The sequence below is a fragment of the Chiloscyllium punctatum genome, chromosome 15 (assembly GCF_047496795.1).
Source record: "Chiloscyllium punctatum isolate Juve2018m chromosome 15, sChiPun1.3, whole genome shotgun sequence".
In the NCBI taxonomy this organism is placed as follows: Eukaryota; Metazoa; Chordata; class Chondrichthyes; order Orectolobiformes; family Hemiscylliidae; genus Chiloscyllium; species Chiloscyllium punctatum.
Window position 1 is genome coordinate 14,494,034 of NC_092753.1, and position 26,563 is coordinate 14,520,596.

Below are 26,563 nucleotides of genomic sequence, written 5' to 3' on the forward strand. Positions count from 1 at the left end.
CCATATTTGGCAATGAGGTCAGGAGCTGAGTCACTGGCAAAGTTGTAATCAGTAGTCATTGGTGCACCATCTAGATATCTGTTGGACTTTACTTTAAGTGCATTCAGTCTTCTTGCTCAAATCTCTCTTGTAATTGATGACAGCAGACAACTTGGTTCTGATGACAGGTTTCACAGCAGAGTTAGCCTCAAACTAGTCAACATTTTTCCCATCTTGCTTATTACATGTTAGAAGTGCTCCTTTGTAGCTAAAGTGCAGTCCATTTTACTTCTGAAATTATGTGGGACTGCTGGACAGAATGTGTCTATTCAATTCCAGGAACTGCTGGATTTTATCTGGGAAAGCAGTATGGTTGACGTTATAGGTGGATGACATTTTTGCCTTGAATTAATTAATTTCAAGGGTTGTGTCCTCATGCTGGTGCACACCAGGTAGTGATCTTCATCACAGCAGCTCAACGTGTTGAGAATATTGTTCAGAAAATAATGTCTAGTCCAGACTGATCTTGGATGTCTCCAGGGCATCTTCATGCGTGATTTGTTCTAAAAGGTGTTAGTGACACAGAGCATGTGGTATCACCGAGACCCAGTTGGGTCCCATTGATTGTTATCAGGCCAGGATGTCTGAGGGAGTATGCCAGATCTCAAGGACTGGGCTGAAAACCCCCAGTAGGACCAGGGTGATACTAGGGATGGCAGGACTGTCCTATGAAGAGAGATTGGTTTGACTGGGCCTGTGTTCACCGGAGTTAAGAAAGATGAGAGGGGGAATTTAACTGAAACATACAAAATTCTAACGGACGAGATGCAGAGAGGATGTTTAGAACCGGGTGCTCCGGTTTCCTCCCACAGTCCAAAGATGTGCAGGTCAGGTGAATTGGCCATACTAAATTGCCTGTAGTGTTAGGTAAAGGGGTAAATGTAGGGGAATGGGTGGGTTGCGCTTCGGCGGGTCGGTGTAGACTTGTTGGGCCAAAGGGCCTGTTTCCACAATGTAAGTAATCTAAATAACTAGAAGTTACACTCTCAGGATATGGGTAGGACCATTTAGGAGTGAGATGAGGAAAATGTTCTTCATTGTGAAATTCAAGCAAGAGATAAATAAGTTTTTAGACTTTAAATTCATTGAGGTGCATGGGGAGATGGTGAGAATATGGCATTGAGACAGAGGATCAGCCATGATCCTAGTGAATGGTGGAGCAGGCTTGAAGAGCAAATGGCCTATTTCTACTGTTGGCTGTTATGTTTCTATGTTTCCTGTATATTAGAGTACTGTTAGCTGTCAGTTCATTTCAGAGGTACTTTCTCCTTCTCTTCATCAATATCGGGCAAACTGTGGTGGCAGGGCAGGTGCTGACAGAATCGATGTGCTGTCTCTACCTTACCTTATCAGCCTGGGGGAGAACGATGACAGTCATGGTGCCAGTATGGATCCGTTGCATTCGCGATGATAGGCCCATTTCAGGAATCCTCTGAACTCTGTGGGTCCCGCCTTCATTTTTTAAAAAGCGATAGACACTCTCCCCTGAAATACTTGCTGATGCATGATGCAATCCTCCTTAACAGGGAGAACACAAATAAAAACAGCTTGGATAAAAGAATCGACCGCGGGGAGAGATGGAGCAGTTGGACGTTTTATTCATGGATGAGGCGCGGCAAAGATTTGGAATCTATTCCAAACTAGAAATGCTACTTTTAACCCTAATCTTCTGCTGAAATACTTGAAATCAGTTTGTACTAGCAACGTGGTGAAGTTTCATAGAACACAGAATATAGAAAAATACAGCGCAGTACAGGTCCTTTGGCCCTCAATGTTGCGCCGATCCAAGCCCACCTAACCTACACTAGCCCACTATCCTCCATATGTCTATCCAATGCCCGTTTAAATGCCCATAAAGAGGGAGAGTCCACCACTGCTACTGGCAGGGCATTCCATGAACACACGACTCGCTGAGTAAAGAATCTACCCCTAACATCTGTCCTATACTTACCACCCCTTAATTTAAAGCTATGCCCCCTCGTAATAGCTGACTCCAGTGCTGCCTCTAACCTGCTGCATTAGCTGAGCAGGCAATGCATTGGTTGGTGTAACCCAACTAGCAAGACAAAGGAGAAGAAAATCAACCAACATTCTGAAGCCTGACCACGATCCACTCCTAGTTTGGAAGTATGTTTGTGTCCTTGTGTGAACATGTATGTGGACGTGTGTGTACATGGATGTGTGCTGACATTCACGGACATATGCAGACTCTTGTCCATATGAATGTTAACATGCATCTATACATGTATTCATATGTAGATGTGTACATTTGTGATCTTACAAATAAGTAGCATACAATCCTAGCCAGTCTAACTTTCATCACAAGAAAACTCTCCCATTTACGTATGAGTCTGGTTTTCCAAATTACTCACAAGGCATTTTACATCTTTGCCTCAATTACGAGATTAAACTTATACAGTTCTCCAGATGTGGTCTTACCAATTCCCTGCATAAATGAAGCATAACCTTTATGTATTCAATTTCCCTTAGAATAAACATTAACATTCTACTAGCTTTCTTTATCATTTGCTGAAACTACATACTAATGTTTTGTGATTCTGCACTCAGACATCCGGATCCCCCTCCACATGTCAAAGCTCTGTAATCTCTCACTGGTTAGACAATACACTTGTTCATTCTTACTTCCAAAATGGAGAGTTTCACATTTTCCCACATTATATTCTGTCTGCTAGATCTTTGCTGACTCACCTAACCTATCTGCATCGCTTTTGTAGCTTTCTTATGTTCTCTTCACAATTCATTTTCCTTCCTGTTTTTGTGTCATACATACCTTCGATCCCCAATCCCCATTTATATAAATGACTAAAAAAAAAAATTGGAGGTCCTAACAGTGATCACTGTGGCACATGACTTATTACATGTTGCCAACCAGAAAATGACCCATTCATGCCAATCTCTTATCTATACCAACATGTTACCCCTTTATTGTGGCATCTTACTAAATATCTTCTGGAAATCTAAGTTCAGGGCATCACAGCATCACATCTCAGTTTATCTGCAGTATTTTAAATTATCAAAGAACTCCAATACATTGGTGAAAAATGTTTTCCCTTCCACAAAAACTATGTTGACTCTGCCTGGTTACCTTGAATCTATTTTAAACACACTGATGTAAAATCTTTAATAATAAGTTTTTCATATCATCCCTTGGACAGACATTAAGCTAACAGGCATGTCATTTCCTGCTGTGTGTCTCCCTCCCTTTTGAACAAAGGAATTACGCTCACTATTTCCAATCTAATGGAGCCATGATTCTCGGGAATTTTGCAAAATTCTACTGTCTTACTTGCTACTTCTTTTACAGTGCCAAGATGAAACCCATCTGGACCCAAGTATTTGTCAAGAACTGCCACTTGCCAGGAATTGGACACAAAATTCCAGTTGAAGCCAGGCCTGTGTTTTATAAATGTTCACCTTGCATGTGATATTTACCTTTGTCAATCAGACCTTGTGAGAACTGTGCCTGGGCTTCATCTCAGGATCGGAATGCCTGAGCTCACTCTTCTCCACTTCCTCCAGCTGAAACATCATGGTGTTCATCTGATGCTTGTACATTCCAGAGTCTTTAACCAGTGTGGGGGGTCTGTGGCCATGTGTGAACTTGCTTTTTATGTCTTTTTAACAATTTTCTCAGCCTACCCTGCTATCTCCAAGAATGTGTGCACATGTACACTCAAGTTGTCCCAGCAACATCTTTCAAATTGTATCATTTAGGTTTTATTGCCTTCCCCAGTTTGCCTAACCGAAATGTGTCATCTCTGCATTACTTCATCTGCCATGTGCCCAGTTATCACTCGAGTCTAAAGCTATGCTCTGCACAGTCGACCATTCTTTGGCGACTTTGTCAGCTGCAAATTTGAAATTGTACAGTATTCACCCAAGTCATTAGTGTGTGTGAAAGAAAAATAAAATTATGAGAGATATAAATAGAGTTAATGGTAGGTGTCTTTTCCTTAGAATGAGGGATTTCAAGACAAGGGGTCATATTTTTAAGTTGAGAGGAGAGAGATTTAGAAATGACGTAAGCGACAAATGCTTTACAGACAGGAATTTCAAGACTGTGGGGGAGGGGCATACTTTTAAGGTGAGAGGAGAGAGATTTAATCTACTCATGAGACACTTTTATACAGCGGGTTGTTCGCATGTGGAATGAACTTCCTGAGGAAGTGGTGGACGCGGGTACAATTAAAAATTTTAAAAGACATTTGGATAAATACATGAAAAGGTAAAGTTTGGAGAGATATGGGTTAGGAGCAGGCTAGTTGAGTTTAGGATTGGTTGGACCGAAGGGTTTGTTTCTGTGCTGTACGACTCTATATAACAACCCCTAGGAAGGCTGACTGTAAAGTTTCCTCCAGCCCCAAAAGCAACCATTCACCACTCCTTGTTTCCTGCCACTTGGCAAATTCTGTATCCATCTTCCCTTTTAAGCCTTGGATTTCCAACATCCTACGGCATTCTCTCTCTTTAGTAGTCACATTCTCTTTAATTAATAATGCCATTCCTGCTGCATTTTTTCCTTCTCAACCTTCCCTGAACACTTTGTATTTAAGAATAATTATCATCCTATTTTCTCAGCCAGATTCTTGTTAATGCGAGACCATCATAACTACACACGGTTATTTGAGCCGATAGCTCATCAACCTCCTTTGTCATATTTAATGCATGTAAACCTGGATTACATCTGTCTGTATTTCGTCTTACCTCATCTTTTTTCTCTTCTCTCTGGTGCCAAAGTTTTCTCCCAATCCTTTTCATAACTTATTTCTTCTTGATAATGTAGTTCAATTGATCTTTCTGGAACATCGGGGAATATTGGAGAATATTGCCCCTTTATGCATAATCCTTTGGCATGTGTTCTGCATTTAAGCAAAAACCTCCAAGATCAAGGACTTAGCAGCTTTGACCCCACAAAGTGGGGATGGGGGTGGCAGAGAGGAGGGGGAGTGGCATTTTTGATAAGGGATAGCATTACTGCTGTACTGAGGGAGGATATTCCTGGGAATACATCCAGGGAAGTGATTTGGGTGAAACTGAGAAATAAGGAAGGGATGACCACCTTATTGGAATTGTATTATAGACCCCTCTAATAGTCAGCGGGAGATTTCAGTTATCTGGAACAATAATAGGGTGGTTATGGTAACTTTCCAAACATAATCTGGGACTGCCATAGTGTTAAGGGTTTAGATGGAGAAGGATTTCTTAAGTGTGTACAAGAAAATTTTCTGATTCAGTATGTGGATGTACCTACTAGAGAAGGTGCAAAACTTGACCTACTCTTGGGAAATAAGGCAGGGCAGGTGACTGAGGTGTCAGTGAGGGAGCACTTTGGGGCCAGCGTTCATAATTCTATTTGTTTTAAAATAGTGATGAAAAAGGATAGACAGGATCTAAAAGTTGAAGTTCTAAATTGGAGGAAGGCTAATTTTGACGATATTGGGCAAGGACTTTCAAAAGCTAATTGGAGGCAGATGATCGCAGGTAAAGGGACGGCTGGAAAACGTGAAGCCTTCAGAAATGAGATAACAAGAATCCAGAGAAAGTACATTCCTGTTAGGGTGAAGGAAAGCTGGTAGGTATAGGGAATGCTGGATGACTAAAGAAATTGAGGGTTTGGTTAAGAAAAAGGAGGAAGCATATGTCAGGTATAGACAGGATAGATTGAGGGAATCCTTACAAGATTATAAAGGCAATAGGAATATACTGAAGAGGGAAATCTGTAGGGCAAAAAGAGGATATGAGGTAGCTGTGGCAAATAGGATTAAGGAGAATCCAAAGGGTTTTACAAATATATTAAGGACAAAAGAATAGGGCCCCTCAAAGATCAGTAAGGCTGCAGGAGATGGGGTAGATACCTTGCATCAGTGTTTACTGTGGAGAAGGACATGGAAGATTAGAATGTGGGGAAATAGATGGTGACATCTGGAAAAATGTCCATATTACAGAGGACGTCTTGAAATACATAAAAGTGGATAAATCCCCAGGACCTGATCAGGTGTACCCTGTGGTACTCTGTGGAAAGCTAGGGAAGTGATTGCTGGGCCACTTACTGAGGTATTTGTGTCAATAGTCACAGGTGAGGTGCCGGAAGACTGGAGGTTGGCTAACATGGTGCCACTATTTAAGAAGGGTGGTAAGGACAAGCCAGGGATCTATAGACCAGTGAGCCTGAGGTCGGTGGTGGACAAGTTGCTGCAGGGAATCCTGAGGGACAGGATGTACATATATTTGGAAAGGCAAGGACTGATTAAGGATAGTCAACATGGCTTTGTGCGTGGGAAATCATGTCTCACGAACTTGATTGAGTTTTTTGAAGATTAGGGCAGAGCAGCAGATGTGATCTGTTTAGACTTCAGTAAGGCATTCGACAAGGCTCCCCATGGGAGACTGGTTAGCAAGGTTACACCTCATGGAATACAGGGAGAACTAGCCATTTGGATACAGAACTGACTCAAAGGTGGTGATGGAGGGTTGTTTTTCGGACTAGAGGCCTGTGACTAGTGAATGCCACAATGATCAGTGTGAGGTCCACTACTTTGCATCATATATATAAATGATTTGGATGTGAACATAGGAGGTATGGTTAGTAAGTTTGCAGATAACACCAAAATTGGAGGTGTAGTGAGGAAGGTTATCTTAGAGTACAAAGCAATCTTGATCAGGTGGGTCAACGAGCTGAGGGGAGGCACATGGAGTTTAATTTAGATAAATGTGAGGTGCTGCATTTTGGGAAAGCAAATCAGAACAGCACTTATCCACTTAATTGTAAGGTCCTAGGGAGCATTGCTGTACAAAGTGACCATAGAGTGCAGGTTCATAGTTCTTTGCAATTTGAGTTGCAGGTAGATAGGATAGTGAAGAATGTGTTTGGTATGCTTTCCTTTATTGGACAGAGCATGGAGTACAGGAGTTGGGAGGTCATGTTGTGGTTGTACAGGACATTTGTTAGACCACTTTTGGAATACTGCATTCAATTCTGCTCTCCTTCCTATCAGAAGGATATTATGAAACTTGAAAGGGTTCAGAAAGGATTTACAAGGATGTTGCCAGGGTTGGAGGATTTGAGCTATAGGGAGAGGCTGAATAGGCTGGGGCTGTTTTTCCTGCAGCGTCAGAGGCTGAGGGATGACCTTATAGAGTTTATAAAATCATAAGGGTCATGGATAGGGTAAACAGACAAAGTCTTTTCCTTTGCGTGGGGGAGTCAAGAACTACTGGAGGTTTAGAGTGAGAGGGGAAAGATATAAAAGAGACCTAAGGGGCAATGTTTTCAAGCAGAGGGTGGTGTGTGTATGGAATGACCTGCCAGAGGAAGTGGTGGAGGCTGGTACAATTGCAACATTTAAAAGGCACATGGATGGGTATTTGAACAGAAAGAATTTAGAAACATATGGGTCAAATGCTGGCAAATGGGACTAGATTAGGTCAGGATATCTGGTCGGCATGGACGAAGTGGACTGAAGGGTCTGTTTCCACGCTGTACGTCTCTATGACTCTATGACAAGAATTGAAACACAGTGAAGAAACTTTACCATAGTCTGAAGGAGTGTAGTTCAGCACTTCAAAGTTCCAGTCCTTGAAGCCTGCATAGTGTTTGTACATATCGAAAATCTCCCTTGTAAACTGCTGGCAAATGTCACCTGGAAAAATAAGATCAAGAGTTAACACCACTTGTGAGCAGCCCACACTCAGCAGAATTGGTCCAGTTTTGACCTGAGAACAACCAAGATAATCAACAGCAGTTTACTAGAGAGTGTGGTCCCATCAGAAATTTAGGACTTTCCAGCACAGCTCACTGGACAGACATCAAGTCTAGGAACCTCCAGTGATTTTCCTTATCTCGAATGCAGGGCTTGAGGATGTTGCAATTGCTGCCACATGAGTGAAGCACAGAGCAGGAACAGAATCCAAAACCTCTTGATTTGGTAGAATTATGTGATAGTTCAGCAGCAACTCAATGCACTGACATGGGGAGAATGTCCAGCTCAATGCAAATGAGGAGATGAATAGTATCAGAGAACAGTAAACTATCAGAGTCTATAAATTGAGCAAGTGAGAGATAAGATGACATTGTGGGAAAAAGTAAAGCACAGAATGGAAATATAAACTCAGTGAGAGGACATGTAAAACATGGACAAATAAAGACAAAATTCCTTGAAGTTCCATCTAGATAAAGCTGTGAAATGATTAATAGATTTGTGTGCTTTAGATAGACATAGACTGCAAACACAGCAATGTTTTTCTGCAAATTATCGGTTCAGCCACATTAGATTTTGTCTGGACTAATGTCTGGTCACCTTATAAAGTTTATTAATGTCATTATCTAAGGCTAAGAAATAACAGGCTGTGGCTATTAATTGTGCAAGTACCCACGTGTTAGGAGCACCTATAACACAGGGGAGGAAGGAGTTAGAAGGAGCTGTGGGACTCTATCCGTAAAGGAGGGGGAGCTTGATTTATGCCTCACTTATTGCCTTGGATCCAAATTGAAAACACATGAGAAAAGATGTCCACTAGTCCCTCAAAAATGAGCACAAAGACACAAACTGTTATATGGCTCTGACGTGAAGAAAAACTGCTTCTGCTCAGGTTTAAATATTCCCAGCTCTTCACAATAATGGGAAAAAGTTTAAATATATTAAAGCCTTAAGAAGCAATTCAAAAGGCCTCTAGCCTCCTGCTGTTTCTCCGTAGCTGGATAATATTGTAGTGACTGGACCTATAATGCAGGATTGTAGACACTGGATATTTACAGATGGACAGTGACTGAAATCTTCACATTGAACACCACAACAAAGTCTGGAATACTTATAATGAACATTACAGCTGAGTCAATAAAGTCCGTCTATACGGAAACAGACCCTTCAATCCAACTCATCCATGCTGTCCAGACACCCCAATCTGACCTGGTCCCATTTGCCAGCACTTGGCCTGTATTCCTCTGAACCCTTCCTATTCATGTATCCATCCAGATGCCTTTTAAAATGTTGTAATTGTACCACCTCCACCACTTCCTCTCGCAGCTCATTCCACAGACGTACCCACCGTTGAGCGGAAAAGTTCCTCCTTCGGTCCTTTTAAATCTTTCCCCTCTCATCTCAAAGCTATGCCCTCGAGTTTTGGACTCCCCCACCCTAGGTAAATGACCTTGGCTGTTCACCCTATTCATGACCCTCATGAGTTTATAAACCTCAATAAGGTCACCCCGCAGCCTCCGATGCTCCTGGGGAAAAAGCCTATTCAGCTTATCCCTATAGCTCAATCACTCCGATCCAGTGACTGGAATACTGAAGATAGATATTAGACCAGAGGCATGAATATTCACAACTGGGTGATTCCACAGGCTCTATTCACCCTCTTAGGTGAATATTATTTGGAGATCACACTAAGCAGCTAATGCTGAAACATTGTGCACTGTATGTGCCACTGTGACCGTGCCCAACCCCAGTGTCTGCTGTTCCCTGCACACCAGTCAGTGGAGGAGTGGTCAAAGCAAACTCTGACAACATTTCCTGGCAGAGGACCTGCCTCCATTGACTGTACCTTAACTGCTGGCACAGCAGAGACTGGAGCATCTCATGTGGTACTTACTCAGGTCTCTGACCACATGTGAATGTGGAGTCAGAGGGAACTGCATGCAGTGAGGTATTTAACGGCAATTGTAAATTGCATGGATTCTCACCTCCTGTTGTTCTTCCTGCCGTCACCTCAAGGATCACGTTGCTTTCATCATGTTTCTCCTTTTGCACCAGCATCCGTAGGATCTAAAGTTGTAGGAAAGGAGGCAATTCGCTGAAAGGAATGAACACACTTAAAACATCACTGACACGCTGTTTATTTTATTTGCAGAAAGATGGGCTTTCAGAAAAGCTCTTTAAAAATTGTAGTTACATCATTACATTTCCACCTCAGCCTCTGATCGACAGACCGCACTGTAACACGCAGACATCAGCAATCCTACAATTACACACAAACTTGCTATAGACTGCACAGACACACTGGAGGGAAAGAGGTTTCGGGACTTGACCGGGGGAAATCAAGAGTTGGGCTCAAGGCTTGGGGTGAAGGTGTGTGTCTGGGTGCGTGTGTGTGTCTGGGTGTAGGCTTGAGGCTGAAGGGGTCAGGTACAGGCCTCAGATTAGGGTGTTGGGTCAGGGACACAGAGCCATGCTTTTGATCACTTTAATGACTCCTGAAATAACAGGGTCATGATGTTAGAAGATATTTATTGAGTGCTTTTGATGACAATTGAGTATTGGAGTTGAGACATTATTTTGCAGTTGTACAGGACATTGGTGAGACCATTTTAGAGGACTGTGCACAGTTCTGGTCACCCTGCTATAGGAAGGATATTATTAAATTGGAGGAGGTGCAGAAAAGATTTACAAGGATGTTACCAGGACTGGAGGGTTTGAGTTTTAAGGAGAGGCTGGATAAGCTGGGACTTTTTTCACCAGAGTGTAGGCATTTGAGGGGTGACCTTATACAAGTTTAAAAAATCACGAGGGGCATTGACAAGGTGAATGGCCAAAATCATTTGCCCAGGCTACAGGAGTCCAAAACTTGATGGCATAGGTTTGTGGTGAGAGGGGAAATATTTAAAAGGGACTTGAGGGGCTACTTTTTCACACAGAGGGTGGCTTGTAAGTGGAATGAACTGCCAGAGGAAGTGGTAGTTTCAGGTACAGTTACAACATTTAAAAGACATTTAGACACGTACATAAATACAAAAGGTTTAGAGGGATATAGGCCAAATGCAGATAAATGTTTCAATAAGATCACCTCTCCTTCTCAATTCCAATGGATACAGGTTTAATCTCAACCTTATTGCATAAGACAATCCCTTTATCCAAACAATCAGTTACATAAATGTTCTTTGATTTGTTTCCAATATTCAAGTTTCCCTCTTCAAATAAGGAGCTGTCCACAGTACTCCATGTGCAGTCTGACTTATGTCTATACAGTTGTAACAAGACTTCCCTACTTCTAAACTTTTACAATAAAAGCCAACATTGAATTTGCCTTCCTAATAACCTGCTGCACTTATAATGTACGTCAGGCACAAGGTCATCCAAATCTCTCCACACCACAGCATCCTACAATCTCTCTCTGTTTAAATAATATTCTGCTTTTCTATTCTTCCTGAGAAATTGGACCTCACACAATGTACTATATTTGCCACATTTTACCCCACTCACTTAGCCTCAATTTATATCCACTTGAAGACATCCTGTGCTCCCCTCAACAACATTTGCTTTCTGATCTTTGTGCCATCTTTAGCTACAGTGTAGTCTATCCCTTCAGCGAGTCATCAATATAGGTCACGAATAGCTGAGGACTGAGCAACGATCTTTGCAGCACACCACAAGTTGTCAACCTGTAAACAACAAATTCATCCCAACTTTTCTTTTTAATTTCTTCATCCATTAAGGATACGGTATCACTGGGTAGGCATTTACTGCTTACTTTTTATTGCCCTGGGTAAGTTGGCACTGAGCTGTCTTCTTGAACTGCTACAGTCCACCTGGTATGGGTCCTCCCACTGTGCTGTTTGGAAGGGTACTGCAGGATATTTACTCAGCAACAGTTAAGGAATTATTGTTATTGTTCTAATTCAAGATGGTGTGGGGCTTGGGCAAGAACATATTGCTAGTGGTGATCTCCCACACCAGCTGCCCTTGTCCTTCTCGGTGGTACTGGCTGAGAGTTTGGAAGATGTTTGGTGTAAGCTGATCCTCTATCCACACTAACGTATTTCCCCAATTCATGGGAAGGCAGTGACATAGCAGTAATATCACTGGATTAACAATCCGGAACCCCAGCCCAACGTCCTGAGGACATAGATTCAAATCCTATCGTGGTTTGTGGAGAAATCTGAATATGATCTAATAACAAACATGTGACCACTGTCAATATTATAAAAAACCCACCGGGTTCATTCATATCTCTTTAGGGAAGGAAATCTGTTGTACTCATCTCGTCTGGCCTACATGTGACTCCAAACCCACAGTAATGTGGTTGACCCTTAACTGTCCTCTGGGCAATAAATGCTGGCCTAGTCAGCGACGCCCACATGCCACAGATAAATAAAGAAATCACATGGTGCTGTGCAGTAACCTTTTATATCGCACCTTAGCAAATATCTTTTTGAACTGCCAGATAATCTTTAGACCAAACATGAAATCGTGTCCTATTCAGAAGCAAGTGACAGAAGTTGGGTCAATGGCTAGAGAATATAGTCTGTAAGAACAAATGGACACCGTCATAGAGGCCTACAGCACAGAGACAGGCCCTTTGGCCAATACTGGTCCATGCCGATCAAAATGTCTATCCACGCTAATCCCATTTCCCTGCACATGGCCCATATCCTTCTAAACCTTTCCTATCCATGTATTTGTCCAAATGTCTCTTAAATGTTGTTAATGAACCCCCCTCAATCACTTCAGCTGGCAGCTCATTCCATATGTGTACTACCCTCTGTATAAAAAGTTTGCCCCTTGGGTTCCTTTTTATTCTTTCCCCTCTAACCTTAAACTGATGCCCTCTAGTCCTCGATACCTCAACCCTGCAAAAAAGACTGAGCGCATTCACCCTATCCATGCCTCTCATGATCTTATACATTTCTAGAAGATTCCGCTCCCCTCACCAGAGTCCCCTACGCTCTGAAGAAAACAGTTCTAGCTTGTCCGAACTGTTCCCTATAACTCAGAACCTTGAGTCCTGGCAGCATCCTTGTAAATTTCTTCTGCATTCTTTCAAGTTTAATAACATCTTTCCTATAGCAAGGTGACCAGAACTAAACTCAATAGTCCAAGTGCAGCCTCACCAATGTCCTGTACAACAGCAACAGAACTTCCCAACCACCTGATGAAGGAGCAGCACTCCGAAAGCTACTGCTTCCAATTAAACCTGTTCGACTATAACTTGGTGTTGTGTGATTTTGAACTTTGCATTTCCCAACTTCTATACTCAATGCCCTGACTGATGAAGGCCAGTGCCAAAAGCCTTCTTCACTGCCCTGTCTGCCTGTGACTCCACTTTCAGATAACCATGCACCTGAACTCCAAGGTCCCTCTGTTCCAGCGCACCCCTTAACACCCTTCCATTCACCCTGAAACTCCTACCTTGATTGGACTTTCCAAAATGCAAGATCTCACACTTATCTATATTAAACTCCATTTGCCATTTCTCGGCCCAATCCTCCAGTTGATCAAGATCCTGCTGCAATTTCTGATAACATAGAACAGTACAGCACAGAACAGGCCCTTCAGCCCACGACGTTGTGCCGACCATTGCCCCTCATGTAAGGTAAACCTAATGTACGAACCCTCAAATTTCTGTGACCATATGCACGTCCAGTAGTCTCTTAAATATCCCCAATGACCTTGCTTCCACAACTGCTGCTGGCAATGCATTCCAAGCTCTCACAACTCTCTGCGTAAAGAACCCACCTCTGACATCCCCTCTATACTTTCCGCCAAACAGCTTAAAACTATGACCCCTAGTGTTAGCCATTCCTGCCCTGGGAAAAAGTCTCTGGCTATCGACTCTATCTATGCCTCTCATTATCTTGTACACCTCAATTAGGTCCCCTCCCTTCTTTTTTCCAATGAAAAAAGTCTGAGCTCAGTCAACCTCTCTTCGTAAGAAAAGCCCTCATTCCAGGCAGCATCCTGGTAAACCTCCTCTCCAAAGCATCCACATCTTTCCTATAATAGGGCAACCAGAACTGGACACAGTATTCCAAGTGCTGTCTAACCAAAGTTTTATAGAGCTGCAACAAGATCTCACGACTCTTAAACTCAATCCCCCTGTTAATGAAAGCCAAAACACCATATGCTTTCTTAACAACCCTGTCCACTTGGGTGGCAAATTTAAGGGATCTATGTACCTGCACACCAAGATCCCACTGTTCCTCAACACTACCAAGAACTCTGTCTTTAATCCTGTACTCAGCTTTCAAGTTCAACCTTCCAAAATGCATCAGCTTGCATTTATCCAGGTTAAACTCCATCTGCCACCTCTCAGCCCATCTCTGCATCCTGTCAATATCCCGCTGCAGCCTACAACAGTCCTCTATACTGTCAACGACACCTCCAACCTTGTGTCGTCTGCAAACTTGCTGACCCATCCTTCAATCCCCTCATCCAAGTCATTAATAAAAATTACAAACAGTAGAGGCCCAAGGACAGAGCCCTGTGGAACACTGTGAATAACCTACCTCACTGTCCACGATACCGCCTATTTTAGTGTAATCTGCAAACTGACTAAACATGCCTTGTACATTTTCATCCAAATCATTGATATAGATAACAAGTAGCACTCCACTAGTCACAGGCCTCCAGTCCGACAGGGTCATTTCAATCTTCCCAATATTTATATCTACACTTACAGGGACATGGATTATTGAGGCATAGTCAGCATGGATTTGTTCAACACATAAATTTGAGTGAGGTAATCAGGAGAGTTGATGCATTTGCTGTGGTCTGCATCAACAGTAGCAAGGCTTTAAATAAGGTCTCTCAAAGACTGGTCAAGCAAGTAAGAATCCAATGGAATCCAAGACAAAGTGGCACATTGGATCCAAAATTAGTTTGTATCCGGGAAACAGAGAGTGATAACAGAGGGATATAACTGTGACTGGGTCTGTTTCTCACAGTTCTGCAGGGGTTCCTTGCTGTTTATGGCGTACATTAATGACTTGGATTTAAATGTACAGAATATGATTAATAAGTTTGCAGATGACAGGAAAGTCAGCATTGTGGTAAACAGTGAGGGGGAATGATTGTATTCGCACAGTATTGAATCATGGAATCCATACAGTGTGGAAAGAAGCCATTTGATCCATTGAGTCTTCACTGAACATCTGAACAGCATCCCATCCAGATCCAAACTCCACCCTATCCCCTAATCCCACAATCACCACGACGAAATCCACCCAGCCTGCACATCCCTGGACACTATTGGGTGGGGGGGGGGGGGGGCGGTTGGAGTTTGTTATGGCCAATACATCTAACCTGCACATCTTTGGACTATGGGAGGAAACTGGAGCACCCGGAGGAATCCCACACAGATACGGGGAGAATGTGCAAACTCCACACAGACAGTTGCTGGAGTCTGGAATCGAACCCAGTCCCTGCCGCTGTGAGACAGCAGTGGTAACCACTGAGTCACCGTGCCACCCACTGTAATCTGCATGATGATATCAGCAAATTGTCAGGTGGACAGAGATGTGACAAATCAAATTCAACTCAGAAAAGTGTGAAGTAATGCACTTGGGCAGGCTAACAAGGCAAGTGATTATACTGTGAATGATAGGACTCTAGAAAGTACTGAAGATCAGAGGGACCTCGGATGCATATCCACAGAAAGTATCAGGTGGTTAAGAAGGCATATAATATACTTTTTTTTAATTAGCTGAGGCATAGAATAAACGAGCCAGGAAGTTATGCCGGAACTGTATAAAATGTTGGTTAGTTCTGGAATTCTGTGTGCAGTTCTGGTCACCATATTTCAGGAAGGATGTGATTGCATTTGAGAAGGAATGGAGGAGATTCACCAGTATGGTACCTGGGCTGCAGGGCCTGAGTTATGAGGAAAGATTGGATAGGCTCGGGTTGTTTTCCTTGGAGCAGTGAAGATTTGGGCGGCACGGTGGCACAGTGGTTAGCACTGTTGCCTCACAGCGCGAGAGACTTGGGTTCAATTCCTGCCTCAGGCGACTCTGTGTGGAGTTTGCACATTCTCCCTGTGTCTGCGTGGGTTTCCTCCCACAATCCAAAAATGTGCAGGTAAGGTGAACTGGCCATGCTAAATTGCCCGTAGTGTTAGGCGAAGGGGTAAATGTAGGGGAATGGGTCTGGGTGGGTTGCGCTTCAGCAGGTCGGTGTGGACTTGTTGGGCCGAAAGGCCTGTTTCCACACTGTAAGTAATCTAATTTGGAGGGGTCTTGATTGAGGCATATAGGTGTATGAAGAGCATAGATAGGGTGAATAGGAGGACACTTTTATCGATCATGGTGACTCAGTGGTTAGCAATGCTGCCTCACAGCACCAGGGACCCAGGTTCGATTCCAGCCTCAGGCGACTGTCTGTGTGGAGTTTGCACATTCTCCCCGTGTCTGCGTGGGTTTCCTCCAGGTGCTCTGGTTGCCTCCCACAGTCCAAAGATGTGCAGGTCAGGTGAATTGGCCTTTCTAAATTGCCTATAGTGTTAAGCGCATTAGTCAGAGAGAAATGGGTTTGGGTGGGTTACTCTTCGGAGGGCCGAAGGGCCTGTTTCCACACTGTAGGGAATCTAATCTAAGCTAATCATTAGTTGAGGGGTCAATAAACAGGATGCATAGATTTAAAGTAAAATGCAGAAGGCTATGCTGAGAGTTAAAGAGAACTCTGCCTGTAAGGGTGTTTTAATCTGAAACTCTCCTAACATTTAAACAGTATTTAGATGTTAACTTGTATTGCCATAGTCTCCAGAGCTACAGGCCAAGAGCTGAAAAATGGGATTCCCGTGATCAGATCTTTAACCAACACAGATACAATGGGCCCAACTGGCTTCCTCTGGGGTCTAAGTGTTTGAATCCACTTAGTTAAAGAAAACTTCTGCTGCTTCAATAGTGGAAGTTGGACAAGCTATCCAACAAATGAACCATACCACTTTTTAAAGAATTTCCTGGATGCCCATTTACACTCACATTTCCCTGTAAAACCGTCAACTTTTTGTTCAGCTGCTGGCGTTCTTCAAGGACCAATGGTATCAACTCCTGGTCATCTCGGGCCTCCAGATCTGAAAGCAAGTTGGTTAAAACTTAGTAATAAATAAACAGTTCAAAACTACCCAAGAAATTCAAAGGCTTTTTTGTTTAGTTTCAGATTATTTAAATTGTCCAATAGCCAGAATATAGCAGTTTTAACTAGTCCACAAATTTGTAGGGCTATATCAAACATGAAGTGCTCAGTATCTACCCACAATGTTTCAATCTCACTCACTTCTGCTTGACTCACTCATATCGTCACCATTCTCAGCTCTTAAGCAGAAGTTTAGAGCACAGAACCCAACTATTCAGACCACAGGTTAGCTTAGTGTTTAACCTTTCCTCATAGCTCAGGCCCTCCAGCCCAGATAGCATTCTGGTGAATCTCCTCCATTCCTTCTCTAATGCAATCACATCCTTCCTAGAATGTGGTGACCAGAACTGCACACAGAACTCCAGAACTAACTTCCTCCCACCTCACTTCATCTCATATCCCTTTATTCCTTTCATACAAACACTGGAGCTGAGGTAAGCCTCAGTCCCACAAGCCTGCTCTGCCACTCTAAGTTATGGTTGATCATCTACCTCCACCATTTTCTCATGCTATCTGCTTATGTCTTGATAGCACTGGTATCTAGGTAGCATTGATCTCTGACTTGAACCAGCTCAATGATTTGAGTTTCCACAACCCTTTGGGGTAGAGAATTCCAATACAGAATTGGGCAGTGCAGTCTCTCTGTCTCTGCAAAGGACAATCCCACCATCCAGAATTAGTCTGATGAACCACTGCTGCACTGCCTTCTATACCAATTTTATCTTTATTCTATATTAAAAAAAAAGGACCTAGATTAGAACATCTATAATACTGGCCTCAATTATTTTGTGTTATCGAGTTCCACATTCTCAACACTATCCAGATAAAGACATTTCTCTTGATTTCCCTAATGGAATACTTTGTGACAATCTCATATTTATGGCACCTCGAGTTGGTCTCTGCAGTAAATTATCTATTCAATCAAACCCTTTCATGGTTTTATAGATCGCTCTATGAAGTCTCGAGGTCAGCCTTCTCTTGTTGAATATTTTGACTTTCATGCACTAGCAATTAATCTGCAACAATTTGTAATTATACAGACTCCTCAATAAGAGAGGACCCAAGAGTCTTGTGGGATGGTGGTAGTGTTCAAACCACTAGGCCTGAAGGTCTGGGTTCAAACTCCACCTTTCATACTGTGTCTGAACTGGTCAATCAAAGCAAAATAAAAAGGTCTTTGCAATTCCCTGAGGAGATATGGGCGTGCAGCAGGAATTGGAATGGTAGGTAGATGTACAAAGGCAAGGTTAGATAAAAGATTGGTCAGGAGGATGTTGGGAAAGACAGCAAAGGGTAATAAGGACAAGAGTTTCAGGAAGGGAGTACCTGATGGCTGGTGGGTCTGGTATTGACGATGGGCCATGGGCACAGGGATACAGAAATATGGAGTACTTCATAAGCAGAAATCACATTCTGGAATCTGAAGCCAGTTGAAAATTAAATGCCACACTTGCACAACTTCTTAAGGGAGGCTGTACCATATTGTTGAGGTATCAAACACATTATCAAATAAAATTCTTTGCCAGAAAAGAAAGGCTTAATGCAGACATTGGGTTCAATCAGCAGATAACTACTGCATTCACCTCAACTGTGCTATCTCATCTGTCTGTTGCTGAGCAGAGTTACTTTGGGCTGTTTGAACCAGCAGTTATCAGAGAGGATTTAACAAACCAATTTTGTAGATGGAAGGCATATCAGTGTTATATGAGCTTTTCTATGTGCTTCACTCCACATGAAGAGCTCTGGTAACATCAGGAAGACACTGGAACATCAGACATAAGAGCAGGAGTAGACCATTTCCGTCTATTCTGCCTTTCATTAAAATTATTACTGATCTGGTCGTGATCTGAGCTCCACTTTCCTGTCTGACCCCCATAATCTTTGACTCCCTTATCTGATAAAAATCTACCTCCTTCAGCCTTGAACAAAGACCCAGACTCTTACCTTCTGCAGAAGCGAATTCCATATTCGAACAATCCACAGAGAATACATTTCTCCTCATCCCCGTCTTTAAGGGGAGATCTTTTATTCTCAAAACAAGTTGCTTGCTCAACATAGTCGTGTTGCTACAATCCAATGAGTTTAGAGGAAGAATTAGCACAGAATCAGGCTATTTAGCCTAACTGCTCCATGCAACTGCTACACACAAACCTCCTCTCAATCTATCTACATATCTCTTTGTGCTTTTATCCCTCATTTAATTTCTTCTTAGGTGCATTTCTGCCATTCACCTTAACATAGGAGCGAGTTCCACATTCTCGTGTACTTCCAACTTCCTCTTTAATTCCCTATCGAATTTATCAGTGGCACCTCATGTTAGACTCTCCCACAGGTTGGTTTAAAATAGCCCACACTTGGAGGTCATTAAAAGCAACACAAAAAAAATGCCGAAGATCGACAAAACAATATCAATGCCAAATATAAAAGTAGAACTCTGATTACTATTGTACATTGATTCCAACTCGAACAAATCTTTTTCTAACGACTGCAGGTCTTCCAAAAGTGAAGCAAGTGGAGCCAGGTTGACGTGGCGTCTACTTAATAACTTTCCATCTTCCTCACGTGGCTGGATGCAATTCAATCCGTTCTTGATTTCTTTGTATTCATCTTTCAGACCATCAATGTACTTCCTCACAGCTTCCAGCTGAAGTAGTTCACTGAAGTCATTATGATGGTGCCTCTCTGACTGGTGCTTGTAAATGGTGCTTGGCACATTTCTGGGGAGATGCCACCACCAAAATCTGGCGGTCCGTCCACGCGTTGTTACGTTTTGTGTCAGCCGGCAAACGCGTCGGCAGGTCCTCCCAAGGTGACCCTGCCTCCGGAGGGAGTTGCTGATGAACCAACTGAGTCCATGTTCCATAATCTGAACAATCTGTCAAGCTCAGGAAGAGGAGGGTATGGTCATCTGAGAGAGTCAGGAGAGATAGCAGATTAGTTGCGGGCTGAACACAATCAGCGTATTGACATATACTCGGCATGCAACATTTTGAAAAACCTCACAGTTGGGGTGGAGGTTCATCAGCAAAATGGTCAAGAGAAGCTGGATTGATCGCCTTGCAAAGTGAAGGTTAATGGTAGATTTAACCTCATTGTTCACAATAAGGAAGGGGGTTGATATGCAAGAAGAAACAGTTTCCATTTCCAGAATATCAGTAACCAGAAGGGACAGTTATAAAAATCTTAAGGGATTGGAGTAAAAATAGGCCTTTCGCCCATTAAGTCTGCTCTGCCATTCAATGAGATCACGGCTGACTTGATAATCCTCAGCTTCACTTTCCTGTCATTTCCCTTGATTCCTTTACTGATTAAAAATCTCTCAGCTTTAAATGTACTTAATGAGTCAACTTTAACAGCCCTCTGTGGTAAAGAAATCCACAGATTCACCATCATCTGAGAGAAGGAACCCCTGCCCACCTCTGTATCAAATGTGCAAGTCCCGAAAAGTTAGCACTTAAGTGGAGAATTATTGTTCTTTTCTCCACTGTCTTATGATCTTTAATGCAGTCACTAATGAAAGTGTTTCACACAGTAACTATCGACATGGGACCAGATAAATATAGTTTGGCCATTTGCTCCCTTGAGTTTGTTCCACCATTCAAACAGATCATGGCTGACCCGCCTCAACTTTTTCCCCATATCCCTTAATATCTACTGATCTCAGTTTTGAGTATATTCAACGAATGAACCTCCACAAATTCCCAAGATTCACCTTCCTCTGGATGAAGAAATTCCTCACCTCAGTCCAAAATGACCTGTGCCTTATTGTGAGACGATATGTCTGGTTCTAGACCACAAAGGTGGGGAAGCATCCTTTGTGCCTTTACCCTGTTGAGTCCTACAAACATTTTGTACTCTTCAACTAGATAATTCCTCATTCTTCTAAACTCCAGAAAATACAGGTCCACTCTCTTTAAAACTTCCTCATTGGGCATTCTTAACGTGGAAGAGATATATTTTGTGAACTTCTATTGCTATTCTTTAATGGTGAGTATATCCTTCCTTAGCAAGGAGACAAAAAAATTATTTTTCTTTTCAATAATCAAGGCAAGTATGTTTAACAAAAATGTACCACGCATAAGGCAGGTGAAAATGCACACAAGGCTATACATTTTAATGTACTGAAGATTTTTCTGTATAAATCGATACATCCCTTTCTGCTAATAAACTCTGTCAACTACCTGGATTATACCAGTATTGAAAGTGTTTTTTTAAAATACTGAAATGCAGCACAACTATTATTTCAATCATAACGTTACTGACCTTCAGTAAGTCCTTCGTTATTCATCTGACCATAACTGAACAGAAATAATGAATTGAAACCAGACTGGGAATTTACAAGAAAAACATGTTAATTTTTTATCCTGACTATTAACATCTCTTAACTGCTTTGTGACCCATTATATTATACAATGTACAAAATTTTGTAGGTGTTGTGTCACATTGACTCTGGGAATTGCTATAACATGTAGTTTTGTGGAGGTCCTGATAATTCCTGCAGTTTAAGGAGGGCCACTAATGGTCCATAAAAGTATCCTAAAGACCATTCCGAAAGATCTACCTTTAAAATGAGTTCTCGAGATGTATTAAGAAATGAACAGTTTTTACCTTAACCAAGTGTGTTGGATTTTAACTGACATGAAAGCAAGATGAGGAGCTTTTAGGGCGTTATATGTGCAATTAGTCAACTACAGATTGACACTCCCAATGTTGTTTTCCTAATGAGAGATAATAGAGAGGGAGAGCAAAAGTTGAATTTAGCCATGGATTTTATTACATGTTCAGTGCATATCCCAAGGAAGTAATTGTATGGTGAAAGAGAGGGAATACTGGGGGTAACTTTAGGGGGAAGGAAGGTCAGAATTTCAGGGTAACTTTAGGGGGAAGGAAGGATAGGAACATCAGAGGGTAACTTTAGGGGGAAGGAACATCAGAGGGTAACTTTAGGGGGAAGGAAGGATAGGAACATCAGGGGGTAACTTTAGGGGGAAGGAGATAAGGAACATCAGGGGGTAACTTTAGGGGGAAGGAGATAAGGAACATCAGGGGGAAGGAGATAAGGAACATCAGGGGGTAACTTTAGGGGGAAGGAGATAAGGAACATCAGGGGGAAGGAGATAAGGAACATCAGGGGGAAACTTTAGGGGGAAGGAGATAAGGAACATCAGGGGGAAGGAGATAAGGAACATCAGGGGGTAACTTTAGGGGGAAGGAGATAAGGAACATCAGGGGGAAGGAGATAAGGAACATCAGGGGGTAACTTTAGGGGGAAGGAGATAAGGAACATCAGGGGGAAGGAGATAAGGAACATCAGGGGGTAACTTTAGGGGGAAGGAGATAAGGAACATCAGAGGGTAACTTTAGGGGGAAGGAGATAAGGAACATCAGGGGGAAGGAGATAAGGAACATCAGGGGGAAGGAGATAAGGAACATCAGGGGGTAACTTTAGGGGGAAGGAGATAAGGAACATCAGGGGGAAGGAGATAAGGAACATCAGAGGGTAACTTTAGGGGGAAGGAGATAAGGAACATCAGGGGGAAGGAGATAAGGAACATCAGGGGGTAACTTTAGGGGGAAGGAGATAAGGAACATCAGGGGGAAGGAGATAAGGAACATCAGGGGGTAACTTTAGGGGGAAGGAGATAAGGAACATCAGGGGGAAAGGAGATAAGGAACATCAGAGGGTAACTTTAGGGGGAAGGAGATAAGGAACATCAGGGGGAAGGAGATAAGGAACATCAGGGGGAAGGAGATAAGGAACATCAGGGGGTAACTTTAGGGGGAAGGTGGGGAACAGAAGGACCAGCAGTTCATCATAGTGACTGTTTGTGTTCACAATGAGAATCTGCGTCAACAAATACTGTATACAGCACACACTCAAACCCGACACCCTGTCAATACCTTGACAATAGGTCCCCCGGCCATCAGTCACCGAGACCCCATCCCTCTCCCTCTCCCTCTCCCTCTGCCCCTCCCCTGATACCCCTGTCCCCCCCCCTCCACGCTCCTTACCTCAGGAGTATGCGCACAGCTCGTGAAGCCCGGAGCACTCTGGGAAATGTTCTCAGAAACTACATATCCCGGCAGACTGTGCGACGGGAGTCTACTTCCGGAACCTCAGCCCAGACCAGCTCCTTTCAGAAATGGCAGTCCCAAAGAGGCTGCAGTGCCAAGGTCAATGAGATCCTGGAGAGAGCAGGGCTATGGGGTGTTGTTCAACTTGGGGTGTTGTTCAAGTGGAATGCGATCTACACCCATCAATCACCAGTTCAGTGAATCAGCAATATACTACTTATAACTCCACACTCTGCTTATTACTGGATAATAATCTAATTCCATTTTGAAAACCTTGATTAAACCTACACCAACCCCCACACTCCCCCCCAACACTCTCAGATAGGACATTCCAAACCCTAACCATTCAAGTGATTCTGCCTCAAATTCTCAGACACAAATGGGAACTGTTTCTATCCATTCTATCCAGTAATTTTGAATATGTCAATCAAGTTTCCTGTCCTCCAAGGAAATGAGTCCTAACATTTCTGACCTATCTTTATACTGAAGTTCCTGAAGCTTGGAAGCATCTTGGAGGGTGTGGAGTCTTCTTAATTAACCGTGCTCTCATTTCATTTCTGTACAGAGGTACCTCGATTATCCGAATTTTGGATTATCCAGCAAGATCACAAGGTCCCAGTGCTTGACTAAACTGTGTTATCTGGCACTCGATTATCCGAACATTCGATTATCCAACAAAACATTCCCCGCCCGTGTTGTTCGGATAATCGAGGTTCCTATGTACTCCTGTCCTTCTTTGTGCATTGACTAGTTTATTGATTTTTTTAATTGTTCAATTATTGTTCAATTATTTGCCCCTTCTGGTCTGCCACCCCTTTACTTTATACAGTGGCTCAGTGGTTAGCACTGCTGTTTCACAGCACCAGGGACCCAGGCTTGATTCCACCCTTGGGTGACTGTGTGGAGTTTGCATATTCTCCCCATGTCTGTGTGGGTTTCCTCTGGGTGCTCTGGTTTCCTCCCAGAGACCAAAGATGTGCAGGTTGGGTGGATTGGTCATGCTAAATTGCCCATTAGTGTCCAGGGATGTGCAGGCTAGTTGGACTAGCTATGGGAAATGTGGGGTTACAGGTAAAGAGTAAGGGGTAGGTCTGGGTAGGATGCTGTTCAGTGGGTCAAGGACTCAAAGAATCAAATGGTCTGCTTTTACACTATAGGGATTTTATGATTCTATATTGTCTCTCCACTTTCACCCTACAACAATGAATCACCTCATAGTTCTCCACATTGAAATTAATCTGTCACTTGGCCACTTATTCAACCTATTTGTTTATGCCCTTTCAAAATTTGACACTATCCTTCTCACAGCTTCAAGATGTTGTATCATTGGCATTGCTGTGTGAGCTGGACTGGGAATGAGATGAGGGTAGAATTTTCCAGTGGAGGCAACCACTGGGTACATTGTGATCATTGGTAACACAAAGAGCTAAGGCAAGGGCAACAATGGAAGATGTTGAAGGCCCTCATTAGAAGATAGCCAGAGAATCATAATATCCCTGCAACATGGAAGCAGGCTATTTGGCCCTTTGAGTCTACAGCAACCCTTCAAAGACCATTCCACCCTGCGCACCCCACCTCCCCCCCCCCCCCACACCTGTAATCCTGCAATTCCGACAGCTAATCCCCCTAGCCTGCACATCCCTAGACTCAATGGGCAATTTAGAATGGCCAATCCACTTAGCCTGCGCATCTTCGCATTGCTAGAGGAAACTGGAGCACCCAGAGGAAATCCCCGCAGACACAGGGAGAATGTGCAAACTCTACACATTCAGTCACTCAAGGTGGAATCAAGCCTGGGTCCCTGGCGCTGTAAAGCAGCAGTGCTAACCACTGAGCCACCATAAAAGTCATCAAGAAATCCAACAGGGAATCCAGGAGAAACTCAGTTACCCAAAGATAGTTGAGAATCTGGAACTTGCTGCTACAGGAAGTGGTTGAAGAGGTTGAATAGAGTCATAGAGTCATACAGCACAGAAACAGACCCTTCAGTCCAACTCATCCATGCCAATCAGACATCCAAATCTGACCCGGTCCCATTTTCCAGAAAATGGCCCTATCCCTTTAAACTCTTCCTAGTTATATACCTTTCCAGATGCCTTTTAAAGGTTGGAATTATACCTGCCTCCACAACCTCCCCTGGCAGAAAGTTCTGAAGATATTTATAGAGAAGTTAGAATTATGAGGGATTTTGATGCATTCAACAGGAGAAAAAGCTTTATTAATGTTAAGAGATTTAAAGAGATGTTATAATTTGGACCATGACTTTAAATTTAGGTTTTAAAAAAGGAGTGAGAGTGAGGACTGCAGATGCTGGAGATTAGAGTCGAGAGTGTGGTGCTGGAAAAGCACAGCAGGTCAGGCAGCATCCTAAGAGCAGGAGTATCGCATTTTGGGCAAAAGCCCTTCATTAGGAATTCCTGATGAAGGGCTTTTGCCTGAAATGTTGATTTTCCTGATCCTCAGATGCTGCCTGAGCTGCTGTGCTTTTCCAGCACCACACTCTCAACTTTAAAAAAGGGGATCAAGTGATTATTCCAAATTCTGACCAACATTAAGCCTGACTTTCTATAAGCAATGTGTGAGGTCCTCACACCAGAGAACAAAGGCAAGGGCAGCAGTGCTAACAGTGAATAGACTTAATGACTCCAAGATTTGTGGGTAAGAGAGAGCAGCTGTTCGTGTGGATAGTACAGATGCGTTTGACAGGAGGTTAGACAAGTGCATGAAGGAGAAGGGAATAGATGGTAATCATTATAGAAGATGGGATACACTAGTGCAGTACAAACTGTGGCATGGACTGGTCGAATAAATGACCTGTTTCTGTGCCATATATTCTATGGTGGTGGCAGTATCGGGCTTGTTGAATTTGGTGGTTATCTAGATGTCCAGTGCAACTGAGACCTGGCGGGAACAACACCTGGATCGGGTCTGAGATCCCACGGGTGGGCCCAACATGACATTGGCAGTCCCCAGTCATTTGCAGCAATGACAAGAGCAGGGGAGATTGAGCCGGTGCGGATGAAAGCGTACCAAAGCAGAGGCGATCAAGCCCTCGTAGGAAGTGCGTTCTCATCATGGCAAAGCACTTCAGAAAGCCTGCAATGGTTGAACGTTTAGTTCCATTTCTTTACTTTTTGACTTAACACTAAGAAGGACTGTTGGACTATAACCTGGTGTTGTGTGATTTTTAACTTTGTACACCCCAGTCCAACACCGGCATCTCCAAATCATAAGAAGGACTGTAATGTTTAACTTTAACTTTATTTCTTTACTTTTTTTTACAGTATATTAAGGGTGACTTTTAACTTTGTTCCTTATTTCTTTGTACTTTGTTCCTACGTTTTTGAACCTGGGTACTTGTACTTAAGATGGTGCTGTGTGTGGTGACATTGAAAACTCTTCACTGTACTTTTGTACTTGAGTACATGTGACAATAAGGATTAAATCTAATCTAAATCTAAAGGTAACACCTTATGTAATGTGACAGTGTTTGAATTTGATAAAAATGTGGAGCTGGAAAGGCACAGCAGGTCAGGCAGCATCAGCAGAGCAGGGAAGTCAACATTTTGAGTCGGGACCCT

At 42.9% G+C, this 26,563-nt stretch overlaps 1 protein-coding gene across 8 annotated transcripts in view; it reads right to left on the reverse strand.

Annotated features, from left to right (window-relative positions):
* mtrf1 (mitochondrial translational release factor 1) overlaps window positions 1–22,979 on the reverse strand; it is a 36,149-nt gene extending 13,170 nt beyond the window's left edge. The window contains exons 1-7 of one of the 8 annotated variants that reach the window (XM_072584701.1): window positions 22,809–22,833; window positions 21,171–21,234; window positions 19,350–19,815; window positions 16,754–16,845; window positions 9,743–9,824; window positions 7,593–7,700; window positions 1,385–1,557 (exon numbers count right to left, since the gene is read on the reverse strand). In XM_072584701.1, the coding sequence (XP_072440802.1) occupies window positions 1,385–1,557; window positions 7,593–7,700; window positions 9,743–9,824; window positions 16,754–16,845; window positions 19,350–19,770 (876 nt within the window). In that variant the 5' untranslated portion in view covers window positions 19,771–19,815; window positions 21,171–21,234; window positions 22,809–22,833. The other 7 variants (XM_072584702.1, XM_072584706.1, XM_072584705.1 and 4 more) reach the window with 7 other exon arrangements.
* Window positions 22,980–26,563: the final 3,584 nt, after the last annotated feature.